Source organism: Camelus ferus, chromosome X (assembly GCF_009834535.1).
Source record: "Camelus ferus isolate YT-003-E chromosome X, BCGSAC_Cfer_1.0, whole genome shotgun sequence".
In the NCBI taxonomy this organism is placed as follows: domain Eukaryota; kingdom Metazoa; phylum Chordata; class Mammalia; order Artiodactyla; family Camelidae; genus Camelus; species Camelus ferus.
Window position 1 is genome coordinate 100309352 of NC_045732.1, and position 15669 is coordinate 100325020.

At 33.1% G+C, this 15669-nt stretch overlaps 1 protein-coding gene across 1 annotated transcript in view; it reads right to left on the reverse strand.

The window, feature by feature from the left end:
• Positions 1–1614: 1614 nt before the first annotated feature.
• Positions 1615–15669, reverse strand: part of LOC116662083 (cullin-4B-like) — a 37553-nt gene continuing 23498 nt past the window's right edge. The window contains exons 11-14 of the mRNA XM_032475361.1: positions 10025–10143; positions 3467–3659; positions 2569–2673; positions 1615–1906 (exon numbers count right to left, since the gene is read on the reverse strand). Coding sequence (XP_032331252.1) covers positions 1707–1906; positions 2569–2673; positions 3467–3659; positions 10025–10143 — 617 coding nt within the window. The 3' untranslated portion in view covers positions 1615–1706. The remainder of the gene's footprint in view (positions 1907–2568; positions 2674–3466; positions 3660–10024; positions 10144–15669) is intronic.

Sequence of the window (15669 nt, forward strand, 5' to 3'; positions counted from 1 at the left end):
CATTCTTGTGTACCTTATCTAACCTCTCTCTGTCTATTCTCAGTCTCTCGGCTGGCTCTTCACTTATCTGGCCATTAATTACAGGGACGTTTTAAGGCTATATTCTAGCCTTCTTGCACTTACATCTGATTTGTTTGTTCTAGGTATTCTTATTCAGACCCACAGCTCCAATCATAACTGTAGGTAGATAATTTGCAGATTTCCATCACCAAGTCTATCACTTCTGATGACTACATTCATCTACCAATTTCTGTCTTCACTTGGATGTCTCAAATCTACATCAAACTGAAAACATTCAAAGTTTCATTTGTATCCTCTACTTCAAGCAAGGTTTAGTGTTCCATATCTACAAAAAATAGCTTTTAAGATAGCCCCTGTAATCCACTTCTGGTGTTCACACTTTTGTATTATTCACAACCCTCGGGTGAAGTAAGGAAGTGGTGATTTGCTTTGATCATCCAGAACACACACACACAAATGATGGAACAGTAATTATAAGAGTCTGGGAATTTGTCTTGTTCATCCTCTCTAATTATCCCAGATAATATGAGTTCTCTCTATGGAAAAATCCATGAGGCAAAGAACTGAGACTATCCTCTGGAAAATAACCATTGAGAAACTGAAGCTCTCCATCCGAAAGCCTGTCAACAACAAAGTGAGCAATCCTGGAAGCAAATGCTCCAGCACTCAAATCTTACGATTACTTTAGTTACCACTGACACTTGACTGCAGCCTTTTGTGAGATCCTCACCTGAAAATCCGTTTATTCCATCCTCAGATTTCTGATGCATAAGAAATGGTAAGTTTAAATACAGATTTGTTATTTTTAAGCTGTTAACACATCAGTAAAATCCTATCTATATAATGAAAGCTGACAGACCCTTTGGCGATTTCTCTCCTTCCGTGTCCACTTTCACAATTCCCAAAGCATGCTAGATCGTACCTTCCAGGCATCTGAATGAATCACTGTCATTCTCCTGAATGAAAGATGAGCACTATTTTTCTTACCATCTAGGGAGTCTGCATGCAAACTACAATCCATTCTAGAGCCATGATGTGTACCTCTGATCTTGTTTAAAATCCTTTACACTATTGCTTTTAGATAATAGAAGAGTATTGCAAGAAAAGTATCCAAGGTCAAGTAAAATCTGATTCCTACTACCTTTACTCATCTTTTAGCACCGACTGCTTTTTCCTCCCCGTGTACTCCGACTTCTCAACTTTTCAAATTCCTTCTTGCCTGGCATATACTTCTGCTATCATCACCAGAATTTCTATGTACCATCATATGTCATTTCAATCATGGCTTCCTAGAGAAATCTTCCTTGATTTCCTGACTTGGATTAATTGACTTTTTATAAGCCTTGAGGCTTCTCCTTCATAGAACTAATCAGAGAGGCAAATTTTTGTATTTTTCTCATTACTATTATGTTGTAACCTATAATAATAGCCAGAGAGTTACTTATACCTGCTAATGATCCTGCCTTATGCATAGGGAGTAATACTAAATTTAACCAATATTATAAATTTATAAATGCAAAAATTAAAATAACTTGCCTACAGGAACACATGAAGATGGTAGTACTGTAAGACGTGTGCACATATTTTTGGACGACCATATTAGATAAGTAAGTCTCCAAGAACTAAGTAAACTGAATATATAAGATAAATTGATAAGAAAATGAGAGGATAACATTAAAATCAAGTCATGAAGTCACTGTTCTCCACCAAGATTCATAAAAAACAGATACTACAAAATGACTGAACCAACTAATATACGGGGCCAGGCACATACCTTGTTTAAGTTTAAATAGCATAGACTTTTCTGCATCAATTGAAGCACTCTTACCAAGTAAGAGACGTTTTGCTAAATCTTTTTTGTAGAAGGCTTCAAAAATATCTTTCCCTGCATTATTTAAAAAAAAAACAACTAAATGTCAGTTTAAACATTTAAAAGAATCACTAATACCATATGTCAACTAGAGGATATTTACATCCAATAATACTTGAAAATCATGTAAATAGCAACATTATTTACAAAAGCAAAAGAAGAAAACAACCAAAGTACCCCACTGACAGATGAATAGATACACAAAACATAATACTGTTGTCATAAAATGAAATTATGTTCTGATACATGGATGATCCTTGAAAACATTTTGCTAAGTAAAATAAGGCATACACAAAAGGTCACATATTTTCTCACTCTCTATATATAAGATGCCCAGAATAGGCAAATCCATAGGGAGAAAAACCAGATAACTGGTTGTCAGAAGCTGAAGGCAAGAAGGGAACAGGGAATGACTGGGTAATGTGTATGGAGTTCATATTTGGGGTGATGAAAACGTTCTGTAATTAGATAATGATTATGGCTGCCCAATAATGTGAATGTAATTAATGCCAATGAACGTCAAACTTTTAAAACAATAAATTTTAAGTTATCAGTATTTTACTACAATAAGAAATTATTTGGATTCAACTTATAACAGGATATGCCCATAAATTCTTTAGATTGTACTATATACTTTATTTTTAAACTTTTAAATAGACATTAAAGCAAATACCCACCATAAATGAATCTAAATAAAATCATGATTTTATCTAGCAACTCTTCTAGTTCTTCATCTGTAGCTTCTTTGTTACCTGCCCGAAGTTTTGAATCCACATACTTTGCTAAAATGTAAAAAAATAATTTATTAAGTAATATTTTCAAATACATATCACAGGCAAAACTTCTTTCCTCAAACATGTACTTTCCAAAAATATAGGTACTGACTTTCATAAAACAGAAAATTAATGAAAGAGTTGATGAACAGATGAATGAAAGGGCAAATAAAAGATAAAATATTTATATTAAGTGGTTTTAATATTTCCATAACACTACAATGGAATCATTTCCTCACTACCAATGTCCCAAATCTATTTTAAAAAAAGAAAAACTGACGGTATTATTCAAAATTTAAATTTATTATGTAAACAGCAAAATCTTAAGGACTTATTAAAGGTATATACTGATTGCATTCACTTTAAATAACAAAAGAATGTCAATTTGATAGATTTTTTAATTCAAATTTTATAATACTATATCAAAAGAGAAATGCTTTAAAACCTAAAATCATTAAGTTTTGTGGCAAAAAGAAAAGCTTTCACTTTATAAAAAGAACTAGAAAAGGAAGTGAGACTAAAAATTTCTGAGCCTTGTCTACTCATTAAAGACTCTGCTTACTTCATAATAGTCTAAAAGCACAGAACTTTCCAACGTCCCATGTTACCACTACTTAAACAACGGGATGTTTTGTGAAAAAAGATTTTAAGAGAAATACTTCCTTACGGTCCTTGATTATCAATCTTGCAATATGATGATAAATTATGATTTTGAGTCAAATCATTGTCCCATAAGTTAAAAACGAATTAGAAACAAAATTTTTAATAAAGAGTAAATATTCCATAAAACTGGGAGCCATACCTAGAAGCTCAGCTGGCTTGTTAGGTCTTTTGTTAATAAACGTTTCAAAAGCTTCTTTCATAGCAACAATAAATTTTTCATTCTTCAGAAAAGAGGTCTCAGTGATAAAATCAATCTTATCTTTAAAATCCAGAAGTTCTTGCACCATTGTCTTATCCTTTATAGGATTAGTAACTATGCTGCTACCAAATTCCTGAAAATAAAATTGTCTGAGATTATTATTATTATAATACAAATAAAATCTCCACAAATTTAACAGAGATCTTATTTTCAGATCGCACAATATCAATTACACACTAAGCCTCAAAAGAAAAACATATTGCTGTATTGCTGGATAAAGTCAAAGTACTGTGGAACTGAAGCAAGAAAGAGAAATGTAAGCCAACTGGTTATCCTAGTGGTGATTTAGAAATGAACAACTGAGACAATCACACCTGACAGAAATATTAGGGATAAGTAAATATACCTACAAGTAGAAAGATAAATTAATTTTTAATATGAGAAGAAATTCAAGAGGAAAAATTCAAAAAGTTATCCCATGGTACTGCAATGACTATTATTTATATATTCATAACAAAATAAAGAATTGTCCTTCATTCAAGAATTAAGATGAGAAAATTATGACAAAAGGAAGGCCAGACAATCAAATCTATGATATCCAAAAAATAAATAAAAAAAGGAACATAAGCATATTACATTCATAGAGATAAGTAAGAGAAGAAAATACCTGAGAAAGAGAAAGCTGAAGAGTCTTACCAAAAATGGCAAGAAGGGAAGCCTAAAATTCCATTCCTTTAAATCACTGCATTAAAGCAATGATTAAGCTGTCAAAAATTGTCAATCAATTTTTTTGAATTCTAGAATCCAATCAGAAACTTGCAAAGACCGGATTAATAATTAGAGACACTATAAAATTAAAATAAAACATCATGAGTTTTAAACTTTCTTTACACGTTCTCACCATCAATAGCTCAAATAGTATTTAAAGCAGTAAGTCACAATCATTCTCACTAACATTAAAAGCTGTTAGAAAGCATGAGAGTCAAAGGTAATAGGATAACATTTAAAATTTTGCAGGAAAAATTATACTCAAAATTCTATATCCATCAAAATCATGCTCCTAAAGTAAAGGAAAATAAAGAAATTACCAGATAAACAAACACCGAGGGAGTTCTTCACTAGGATACCTGCCCTAGAAGATATACTAAAGGGATTCCTGGGGTTTAAATGAAAGGACAAAGGCAATATGAAATCTGAAGCTGTACGGAAAAAGGCAAAGGACTGGTAAAGATCAGTTTATTTTCTTTGCAGTTTATAACTCCTTTTATCATATATGACTTAAGAAATGATGCATTAAAGCAACAAACATAAATCTATGTGAAAGGACACATTTATAAAGGTGTAATGTATGACAAAAATACAAAAGAAGAGAAATGGAACTGCAAAGCAGCAGAGCTTTTGTACACTATCAAACATAGCTTGCTATTAATTCATACTACATTTTTACAAATTGAGAAATTAATTGCCATCTCAAATTTAACCACTAAGAAAATAATTCTAAAATGTACAGAAAATGAAATGATATGGGAACCTAAGGAATAGAGAAGAAAATGAATCACAAAAGAAGACAGTAATGAAGAAGACACTGAGGAACAATAAACATATGAGACATACAAAAAATAAACAGTAAAATGACAGATCTTGTCAATAATTACTCTAAGTTTACATGGAATAAACTATCCAATTATAAGCCAGAGATTGGTAGAATAAATGTGAAAAGCACAATTCACCTCTTTGGATTCACTTTTGATTCAGTGACACAAATAGTAACCTAAAGAGAACTGCAGTGGCTACAACTACTATCAGACAAACTAGCCTTTGTTACAATAGAAAAAGGAAAGCATTACATATTGAAAAGGGTCAATTCACCGTAAAGATTTAACAACTATAAACAAGACTGCCTAAGCATAGAACCTTAAAATATATGAAGCAAAATTAACAAAAATGAGAAGAGAATGAAACAGTCCTCTAATAATTATTTGGATATTTAATAGTCTAGTTTAAATAATCAATATAACAAGACCTAAATAAGAAAATATGGGACTTGAAAAACACTGTAAACTAACTAGACCTAATAGACATTTATAAACACTTCACTTAGCAGTATTAGAATATATATTTCCTTAAATGTCCTTGGAACAGTCTCAGGATGGAGTATATTTTAGGCCACAAAATTAGTCTTAATAAATTTAAAAGACTGAAATGACACAATGTACATTATCTGAGCAAAACGGAATGAACCAGAAGATTTTCTGAAAAATACCTGGAAAATCACAAATGTGCAAAAATTAAACACAATCTCAAACAAGCAATGCGTCAAAGAAAAGAAAAAAAAAACACATAAGAGATTTAAAAATACATTGACAAAAATGAACGTGAAAATACAATATACCAAAACTTACAAGATAACAAGAAAAAGGCCCAATGGGGAATTTTTAGTTCTACAGCAAGTCTCAAATCAAAAATCTACCTTTACAACTTTAAAAGAAAAGAAGAAATAGTAAAGATTAGAGAAGAAACACACAAAAAACAGAGAACGGAAAAATCAAATGAATCAACGAAACCAACTGTGTCACAGATCAACAAACCTGACAGATAATAGTGATACTAGCAAGGCTATGGAATAAGTGGTTCAAGCCCCTAGTATCCACAATCAAAAATATGGATTAGTGACTATCCATAGATAAGAATGCCTTTGTGAAAACCCTAGAACCCATGAGGTGATGTTGAAGCATCCCCTTCTCGTGAAAAACTGAGAAAAGTCCCACTAGAATGCTAAAACAAGAAATTTCACACTCACTGCATCACCTGTCCCCCAGGACTACAGGGCACCAACTGAAAGGGTCACATGGGCCTACAGCTTTCTACAGTGGAAGAAAAGAGAGCCTAAAGACAGACACCTCGCTTTTCCAATGTTTCAGTGTGTCCTCAGGAAGTTAATTTCTCTCTGTCACTTCACAAGGAACACTGGGGGAACTGGCAGGGCTGGACCACCTGCGCTAAGGTAAACACAAAGAAGGGAGTAGGGCTCACAGCGAACAACAGACAGATCATGTCAGCAACACTGCATCCCTGTCAACAACTCTGCTCAATCAGGGACCCAGCCAGCACTTTCTCCCAATCCTAGAAACAAGCTAGTGGCTCCAGCTGAGGATGTACAGAACAGGGAATCCTTGTGCACTTTTGGTAGAAGTAAACTAACAGAGCTACATAAATGAAAAATAGTATGGTGGTACCTTAAAAATTAAAAACAGAGCTACTATGTAATCCAGCATTCTCACAACCACCTATACTATATACATCCAAAGGAAATAAAATCACTCTCAAAGAGATATATGCACACCCACATTAATTACATCTTTCACAGTAACTGAAATATGGAAAACAACTTAACTGTCAACCAGTGTGTAGATTTTAAGAAACCTGTTATATACTGAGACAACGGGACATTACGCCACCTTAGAAAAGAATGAAATCCTGCCATTTGCAACAGCATGGATAAACCTGAAGGGCAATATGCTAAGTGAAATAATAAGGCAGACACATAAAGACAAACGCTTTTTGGTATCACATACATACGGAATCTAAAAATAGTTGAACTCATAGAAACAGATTAGAATGGTAGTCTCTGTAGGTTGAGGAAATGGGAAGATGCTGGTCAAAACAATGAGCAACTATACACCAGCAATTAGATAACTTAGATAATAAGAATCCATTTCAAGAAATACAGAATCTATCAATCTATAACATGTAAAAGAGACTGAATCAGTTATGCAAGACCTCCAAGCAAAGAAAAGCACAGAACCAGATGGCTTCACCAATATAACCCACTGAAAATCTAAAGAAAAGTTAACACGATTTCTTTTCAAACTATTACAATAAATAGAAAAAGGGGAACATAGTGCTGGTGGAAATAAAATATGGTACAGTTATTTGGAAAACAGTGAGATGGATGCTCAATTACAATATGACACAGCTCAGTCCACTAATCTTTGACAAAGGAGACAAGAACATGCGATGGAATAAAGACAGTCTCTTCAGCAAATGGTGCTGAGAAAACTGGACAGAAGCATGTAAATCAATGAAGCTACAACACTCCCTTACTCCATACACAGAAATAAACTCAAAATGGATCGAAGACTTAAACATAAGACAAGACACTATAAACCTCCTAGAAGAAAATACAGGCAAAACATTATCTGACATACATCTCAAAAATGTTCTCCTAGGACAGTCTACCCAAGCAACAGAAATAAAAGCAAGAATAAGCAAATGGAAATCTATTGAAACTTACAAGCTTCTGCACAGCAAAGTAAGCCAGAATTAAAACTAAAAGACAACCTACAGAATGGGAGAAAATATTTGCAAATGAAACTGACAAAGGCTTGATCTCCAGAATATATAAGCAGCTTGTATGACTTAATAACAAAAAAACCCAAAAGACCCAATTCAAAAATGGGCAGAAGACCTAAACAAGCAATTCTCCAGTTAAGACATAGAAATGGACAATAGGCACATGAAAAAATGCTCAAGACCACTAATTATCAGAGAAATGCAAATCAAAACTACAATGAGGTATCTATCACCTCACACCAGTCAGAATGTCCATCATTCAAAAGTCCACAAACAATAAATGCTGCAGAGGGTGTGGAGAAAAGGGAACCCTCCTACACTGCTGGTGGGAATGCAGTGTGTTGCAGCCACTGTGGAAAACAGTATGGAGATTCCTCAAAAAATAAGACTTACCCTGTGATCCAGCAATCCCACTCCTGGGCATACATCTGGAGGGAACCCTAATTTGAAAACATACCTGCACCCCAATGTTCATAGCAGCACTATTTTCAATAGCCAAGACATGGAAACAGCCTAAATGTCGATCAACATATGACTGGGTAAAGAAGCTGTGGTATATTTATACAGTGGAATACTGCTCAACCACAAAAGTGATAAAATAATTCCATTTGCAGCAACATTGATGTCCCTGGAGATTGCCATTCTAAGTGAAGTAAGTCAGAAAGAGAAAGAAAAATACCATATGGTATCACTCATATGTGGAATCTTAAAAAAAAAAAAAGGAGATGACAAACGAACCTAAATATAAAGCAGAAACAACTCACAGACATAGAATACAAATCTGTGGTTGACAGCGGGAAAAGGGGTGGGAAGAGATATTTGTAAATAATGACAGGTAAATATATAAAAGATAAAGCAGTTTATGCTGTATAGCACAGGGAAATATATTCGGGATCTTGTAGTAGCTCCCAGTGAAAAATAGTATGAAAATAATTATACTATGTTCATGTATGACTCAAAAATGTTGCTGTAAACAGAAATTGATGAAACATTTAAACTCACAACAACTCAATTAAAAAAATGTATGACACAGCAATTTTACCACTTTAGAACATGACAAAGCAATTCAATTTCTGGGTGTTACACAGAAGAACTGAAAACAGGCATTCAAACAAAAACTTACATACTAATAGTTAACAGAACTGTTCATAATACCCAAAAGAAAAGGTGAGAACCAAAAGGTAGGAACAATCTAAGTATGCAGCTATTGACAATCTTGTAAACAAATGTGGCAGATACACAGAATGAAATATTTGCCACTAAAAAGAATGAAAGATTGTCACACTGATGAAAGATCAATGTGAAGGAATTCAGAAACAAAAGGCCATGCAATATATGATTCCATTTATACAAATTCCCACAACAGACAAACCAGCACACAAAAAAAGACTTAGTAGTTGTCAGGAGCTCCAAGAAGTTAAAGGGAATGGGTACTGGATTTGTTAGGGGATGATTAAGATATTCAGGGCTAAACAGTGATGATGGGTGTGTAACCCAGTAAACATTAACCAGTCTACCTTTGTCTTGTCCTCTCAGCTCACAGCATCCACTAATCTACTGTCTTGTGTCTGTCTGCCTGTTTGTATGTATACATGTACCAAATACCAATGAATTGCACATTATGAAATAGTTAAAATGATAAATTTTACATTATGTGTATTTACCACTTAGAAGTGAATTAACTGGTTAATTAGTGACTGAAAAATTTTGAACTGAGGGCTGATAAAGACTCCCTACTCATCTTTCTCAGTGTGAGAAGTCTCCCCTCCTCTCTGTTTCTTTAAGACAGTTTGTCTTTGACAGTGTCTAAGCATCTAAATTCTTGTGGTTAATCAAGTTAATAAAAATGTGAGATGGGAAATGAAATGTGAGGTGGGAAAAAAGAAAATATTACCCAAATAAATAATGTCCTCATCCTTCTTGCCCTAAAAGCAAGTATTATTTGGAGGAAAAAGACTGTAGACATAGAGAAGAAAAATGAGTTGAAAAAAAGGTTTGGAATATAGATACTTCATGAATTGTAAGTCAATAGTTCTTAAACAAGAAAATAGGAATTTCAAAGAGAAAATACATCATATATTGTTAAAGGGAATAAAACATAAATAATCAAAATTGATTTTTAGTGACTATTTTCTAAATTAATACCTTTATATAATCAATCCAATGTTGGAGAAGAACCTGAACTCCACATTTTACCCTGCTAAACAGTTGGTAGAGCAGAGACAAATCCTCAGTTCTGTTTTCATCAAGAAGACAGCTGAAGCCTGAATGTAAGAAACATGAAAGCAAAATTAGCAGTACAAATATCTAACTCAAGACATTGTAAAAATTCATTATTCTGAAATATTACATTAAGAATTTTACCACGGATTAAAAACAGTAAATAAAGGCCTAAAGTTTATAAACGTGAGTAATATCAACAAATTTTTTAAAGACAAATTTGGTTGATACTTCAAAAAAAGTAATGTGTACTTCTGGACTATTTGATTTTCTAATCTACAGCTGTTGTCTTGTATGCCACTGCACATTTCAAATTATTACTTTGAAAATATGTAATATAATATTAATTACAATATAGTGACTGAATTTGTAAGGTAACTATTAGTGTAATGAAAAAAATGCCTAGATTGGAAATAGTAAATAACAGGTACTTTTATATGAGAGCAAAACTATGAAAGATAAACAAGCCCAAAAAGGATGCTATACAGTATGTTCAAATCTATGGGTAAATCTAATCATTCAATAAAAAATAAACATAAAACCATTAGAATGCAAAAGGGTATATATAAATACATCTTTAAGCCATTTGGTCAACATCAGGTTACATGAGAGAAATATTTTACCTCTAATTCACAGTTTTTAAAAAAAGAAAGTCTAAGGATTTTTTAAGAGAAAAATTTTAAAGAACTGTTTTATTGCTTTGACCTATATAAAGAAGTTAAATGAAAGAACTACTTTTTATATGTAAAAACATAAAAATAAAAAGTTTCACTCCTGTTTTCCAACTGTCCCCTGTCTAAAGTGTCTTTAACACTCAAGGAAGAAAAAAAATCCCAAATCATTAAAAACTTTCAACTATAAAAACTTTCTAACATATAAAATTTCTAAATACTTTCAACATATTTAAGTATAAATATAAGCACTAGTACTCATGCTGTTAAGAACAAAGTTACTGGCAAGATCAAGCAATTATTCCTGCTGTGTAGATTATAATCAAAACAGAATTTTCAATTCAAATAATTATTTTATTTTTAAAATAATAATATAGAAAATAATAATCCATGAATAGTCTTTAAAAATATTTAAACTTTATAAAAAGCAAAGGTGACACCAAAAAAAATAAACAAGGAAAAAGGTAGTTATTTAAGATAAATTATGTAGTTACACACCATATATGAAGACATGAGCTCCATTAAAGTACTAGGTCATACTGCTTTCTTAGCTGTGTCAATTTTGTTAGAGATATCTGTATTCATTTTCCACTGCTATCATAACAAGTTACCACAAATCCAGTGGCTTAAAACAACACAAATTTATTATTATATAGCTCTGGATCTCTAAAATCAAGTTTTCAGTAGAGCTGCATTCCTCTAGAGGCTCTAGGAAATAACTTTTTTCCTTGTCTATTCCAGCTTCAAGAAGTTATCTGTATTCTATGCATTTACATGGTCTCTTCTGCATATTTTAGGCTAGAAGCACAGACTCTTTAGCTGTCAATCTCTCTCTGACTTCGGCTACCAATTATGAAACCTCCTCTGAATCTGACCTTCCTCTCATTATAAAAAGCCGGGTGATTTTATTGTACCCACCTAAATATTTATAATAGTCTTCTTATCCTTCATTTAACCACATCTGCAAGATCCTTGTGCCATATTAGCAAACATGTTTAAATGTTTCACAAAATAGTACTTGGACAACGTATTATTCCATCTGCTATATAGTACACCTTCTGACCCCCAAGGATTCATATTATCCTAGAGACAAAATAAATTCACCCAATACCAACCTCTACAAGAATCTCAACCCATTACAGCATTAAGTCTAAAAATCTCATCTCAAAAGTTCTAAGTATCATAATCAAATCACCTAATGATTTAATGAGAGCAAGACCCATCATAGGACAAAATTCTTCTGTATCCGTGGATCTGTGAAACTAGAAAACAAGTTATCTCCTTCCAGTTACAATGATGGGACTGGACCAATACATAAGCCATAGACATTCCTGTTCTAAAAAATAGAAATCAAAGAATAAAAAAGGATTAACCAGTTCCCCAAACGTCAAGATCCAGCAGGCCAACTCCATTAGTATTTTAAGCCTTGGAAAAAGCTCTGGTTCCCTGAGTTCAAGCCTCGTACCTTCTGCCATGGTGGCTGCATCCTTTTTACCCATAGCTTTGCCTTTTGCATAATCCTTTTTCTGGGAGGGCAGCACTTACTTGCAACTGGATAGTTATATTAGCCTATTTCCCACTTATAGATATTTAGGAGTCAGAAAACATTCCTTATTTTCATCCTTTTGTTTACTTTCAGTGAAAACTGGCAGTGATACAACATTTAAGAAGCCTGCAGGTCTCCTGTGCATGTCTTGGGAATTCATTACATTAGAAAACTGCAGATCTTTCTTAAATTATCCCATATCTATTCCTAGATTCCTGTGACATGGCTGAGAAAGGCCATAGGCCACATATTTTATCTCCTCAGAGATCCCTCTATTTGACTGAATATTAAAATATTTTGATCATTCCAACACACAAGAAAGATCTAGCCATGCCAGTGATATTCTCTCCAATGAATGTTTTCTTGGAAGTGAATCTCCTTTACTTTCTTTGCAAACTGAATAGGCTGAGAATTTCCCAAGTTATCAAGTACTGGTCTCATTTTCCTTACTGGGTTTTTTTGGTCAATCTTTCTCTTTCCTGTCGTATTTTAATATAAATAGCAAAGACAAAACAGTCTACATCCTCAAAATTTTCCTTGGAACTCTCCTCAGTTAAATGTACAGGTTTACTGCCTACAATTCTCTGTTTTCCATATAGCAATTAGATACAAGCTTTCTGTTTCTATATAACAAGGAACACCCCTTTCTCCAATGTACAATAACATACTCCTAATTTCCTCTTCTTCAGCCACACCACTTATTAATGGCCATATTTTTACGAATCAATTTATAATGATTTAGATACTTTTGATGACAAATAAATTTTTCCACCCACTCTTCAAAATTCTTCCCCAAAAGTTCATTCCCAAGTCATTTCCATATCTGTAGTTATTATAACAGAACCCTGCTTTCAGGAAACAAAATCTGAGTTCATTTTCCATTTCTTCTGTAGCAAATTACTATAAGCTTGTTGGCTGAAATAATCCAAATTTATCATCTTTAAGTTTTAGAGAACACAGATATTAAAACCAAAGAATTTGCAGAGCTACATTCCTTCTGGAATCTTTAGGGAAGAACATAATGTTTCCTTCCCTTTTTCAGTTCCAGAGGTTGCCTGCATTCTTCGGCTCTAGGCTCCCTTCATCTTTAAGGTCAGCAGTATATCATCTTTAAATCTGTGTACTTGTGCCTCACTCTTTCTTTTTCATATGTCATTCCATCTCCTTCTCTGACTCTAAATGCCTTGCCTCCCTCTTATATGGACCCTGTGACTACAGCGGGCTCACTAAGATAACACAGGATACTGCTCCCATCTCAAGATATTTACTCAGCTCTGCAGAGTTATTTTTGCAATGAAAAGGAACATACTTACAGATCCCAAGGATTAGGACTTAAATATTTTACCCTACTAATCACACTGTAGTCTAATGAATGAAGCATGTGCCCCACCCCTACAAAATCTACTAAGCTTTTTCTCAAAGTAGAAAATTGAAAAACACTTGGGAAAAACAGATTCAAAAATAGTATTACAGTCTCACTAAATTTTATCAAAATAGCCTTTGATGAATTAGAATTAAACAAACTTTAAGTAAGTTAAAAAATGACTTAAAATATAGCTTTAATAAAATTAAAATAAAATTCTAATATAAAGCTTAAAATCTGTATTAAAATTTTACTGTGAATCCATATTATTATTAATAGAAGAACTTCAAGGTATTACCATTATACTGTAAGGGTGTATTAGATTTATTTTGAATGTGAACCACAACTAGGTAACACGGAGGGCTAACAGACATTGAGAAAAGTAGATATAGGGCAAAAGTTTTATTTTGTTAGTTTACCTAATCTTCGTATCTCCATGAAGTAGGTACTGTCTGTTGGTAAAAAAAACAGCTGTGCAAAAGCAGAAAAATTTTTCTTCCCTTTCCACAGATAAATAAAAAGTTCACAAATATAATTCAATGCATGTTTATCTTCCTGTACTCCAACAAAAACACACACTAAGATCTTTCCTTACTCTTACTGAAAATCCTTAATTCAGACTAAAAGTATTGTTACAATTTTGGTATTAAAATATTCTCCAGTTGCTTCACGAACTGTAAGGGAAAACCTTTGATTTTATACAATTTTAATACATGGAATAGATGTTGGAATAGAAACAACAGTGTAACAGTCCATTTATAGACTGGTTTTCAAATACAAATGCATCTTAAACCTATAGACACCATCTCAAGATGGTTCCATGAAGAGTGAGAATGTCCAAAGCCAAACATTGGAGCTTACAGTGTGTTCATCTATACTGCTATCAAGGTTAAAAAAGCAATTATTTTATCTAATTGTATTGTGTTATTTTGCAGTAAGGGGTAATCTTGCCTAAAGGAAAACTGTCCCTTGCATAGCTCCTGTGAGGTAATGTGTAAGCCCTTAGAGTATCATGCAGTATAAGATTTTTGTTCATCTGGGGGACCTCCATGCATCATACTAGATAGTTAATGCCAACAAACATAATGCTAAAACATTTTGGTGAGTCCTCCCATGTTTACATAATGAACTCATCAATAAAGGCACTGCACACAAACATTTGAGTGAGTCCTTCCTGACTGGCAATAATATGTAGACATTGTCACTCATCATTTCTGGGAGAATTAAGCTCTGTCCACGTAACTCCATTGGGAGAAAGCAACTGGACTGTCCTCTGTTCTTCCCTTTGCTGATTTTAGTCCACATTTTCCATCGTAATAAGTGATAAACCTGAATATAACAACTTTTCTGAATCCTTTGATGTCTTCTGGAACCCAGGGATCATGATCGTGGGGAGGTCCCAAACTGAAATCATGTTCCAGATAAAAATTAATAAATGTCATCAGTATTTAAAGATTAAGTTTTCTTCTGACTCCATTTCATTTTAGTTTTGAAGATTTGAATACAGATATGAATGAATGTCCTTTTAATACAGAAAGAAAATCAGTATTTGTGTTTTCACTACTGTATTTTATACTTCTCTTGTCACAAAAGTAGTTATATTTTAGTTTACATATTCATTTTACAGGTCACTTGATTAAATAAGGCAGGAAAGATAATAAGCAAATGTATACTGTAGATAGGAGTAAAACTTTATAGGAACATTCTGGATCAACAAATGAATGAAGTCTTTGCCCAACAGTAAAACTAGCTTGATTAGATACAGCCATTTCTTCTCTCACAGGCTAGGCTAGGAGAACTCTCTCTCTCACAAAAATTATTACAACATTCTCCTACATGATCTTTTTCCCTTCAACTTTTTTCTGTTCAGATTTCAGTCATACCTAAAATAAAATTCAATTGTTCAAAAGGTGTGAGACCAAATACATCTATTATCCCAGTTTAAAACATTCAGCATTCTCCAAAATCTTATCCAATATATTTCAGCAAC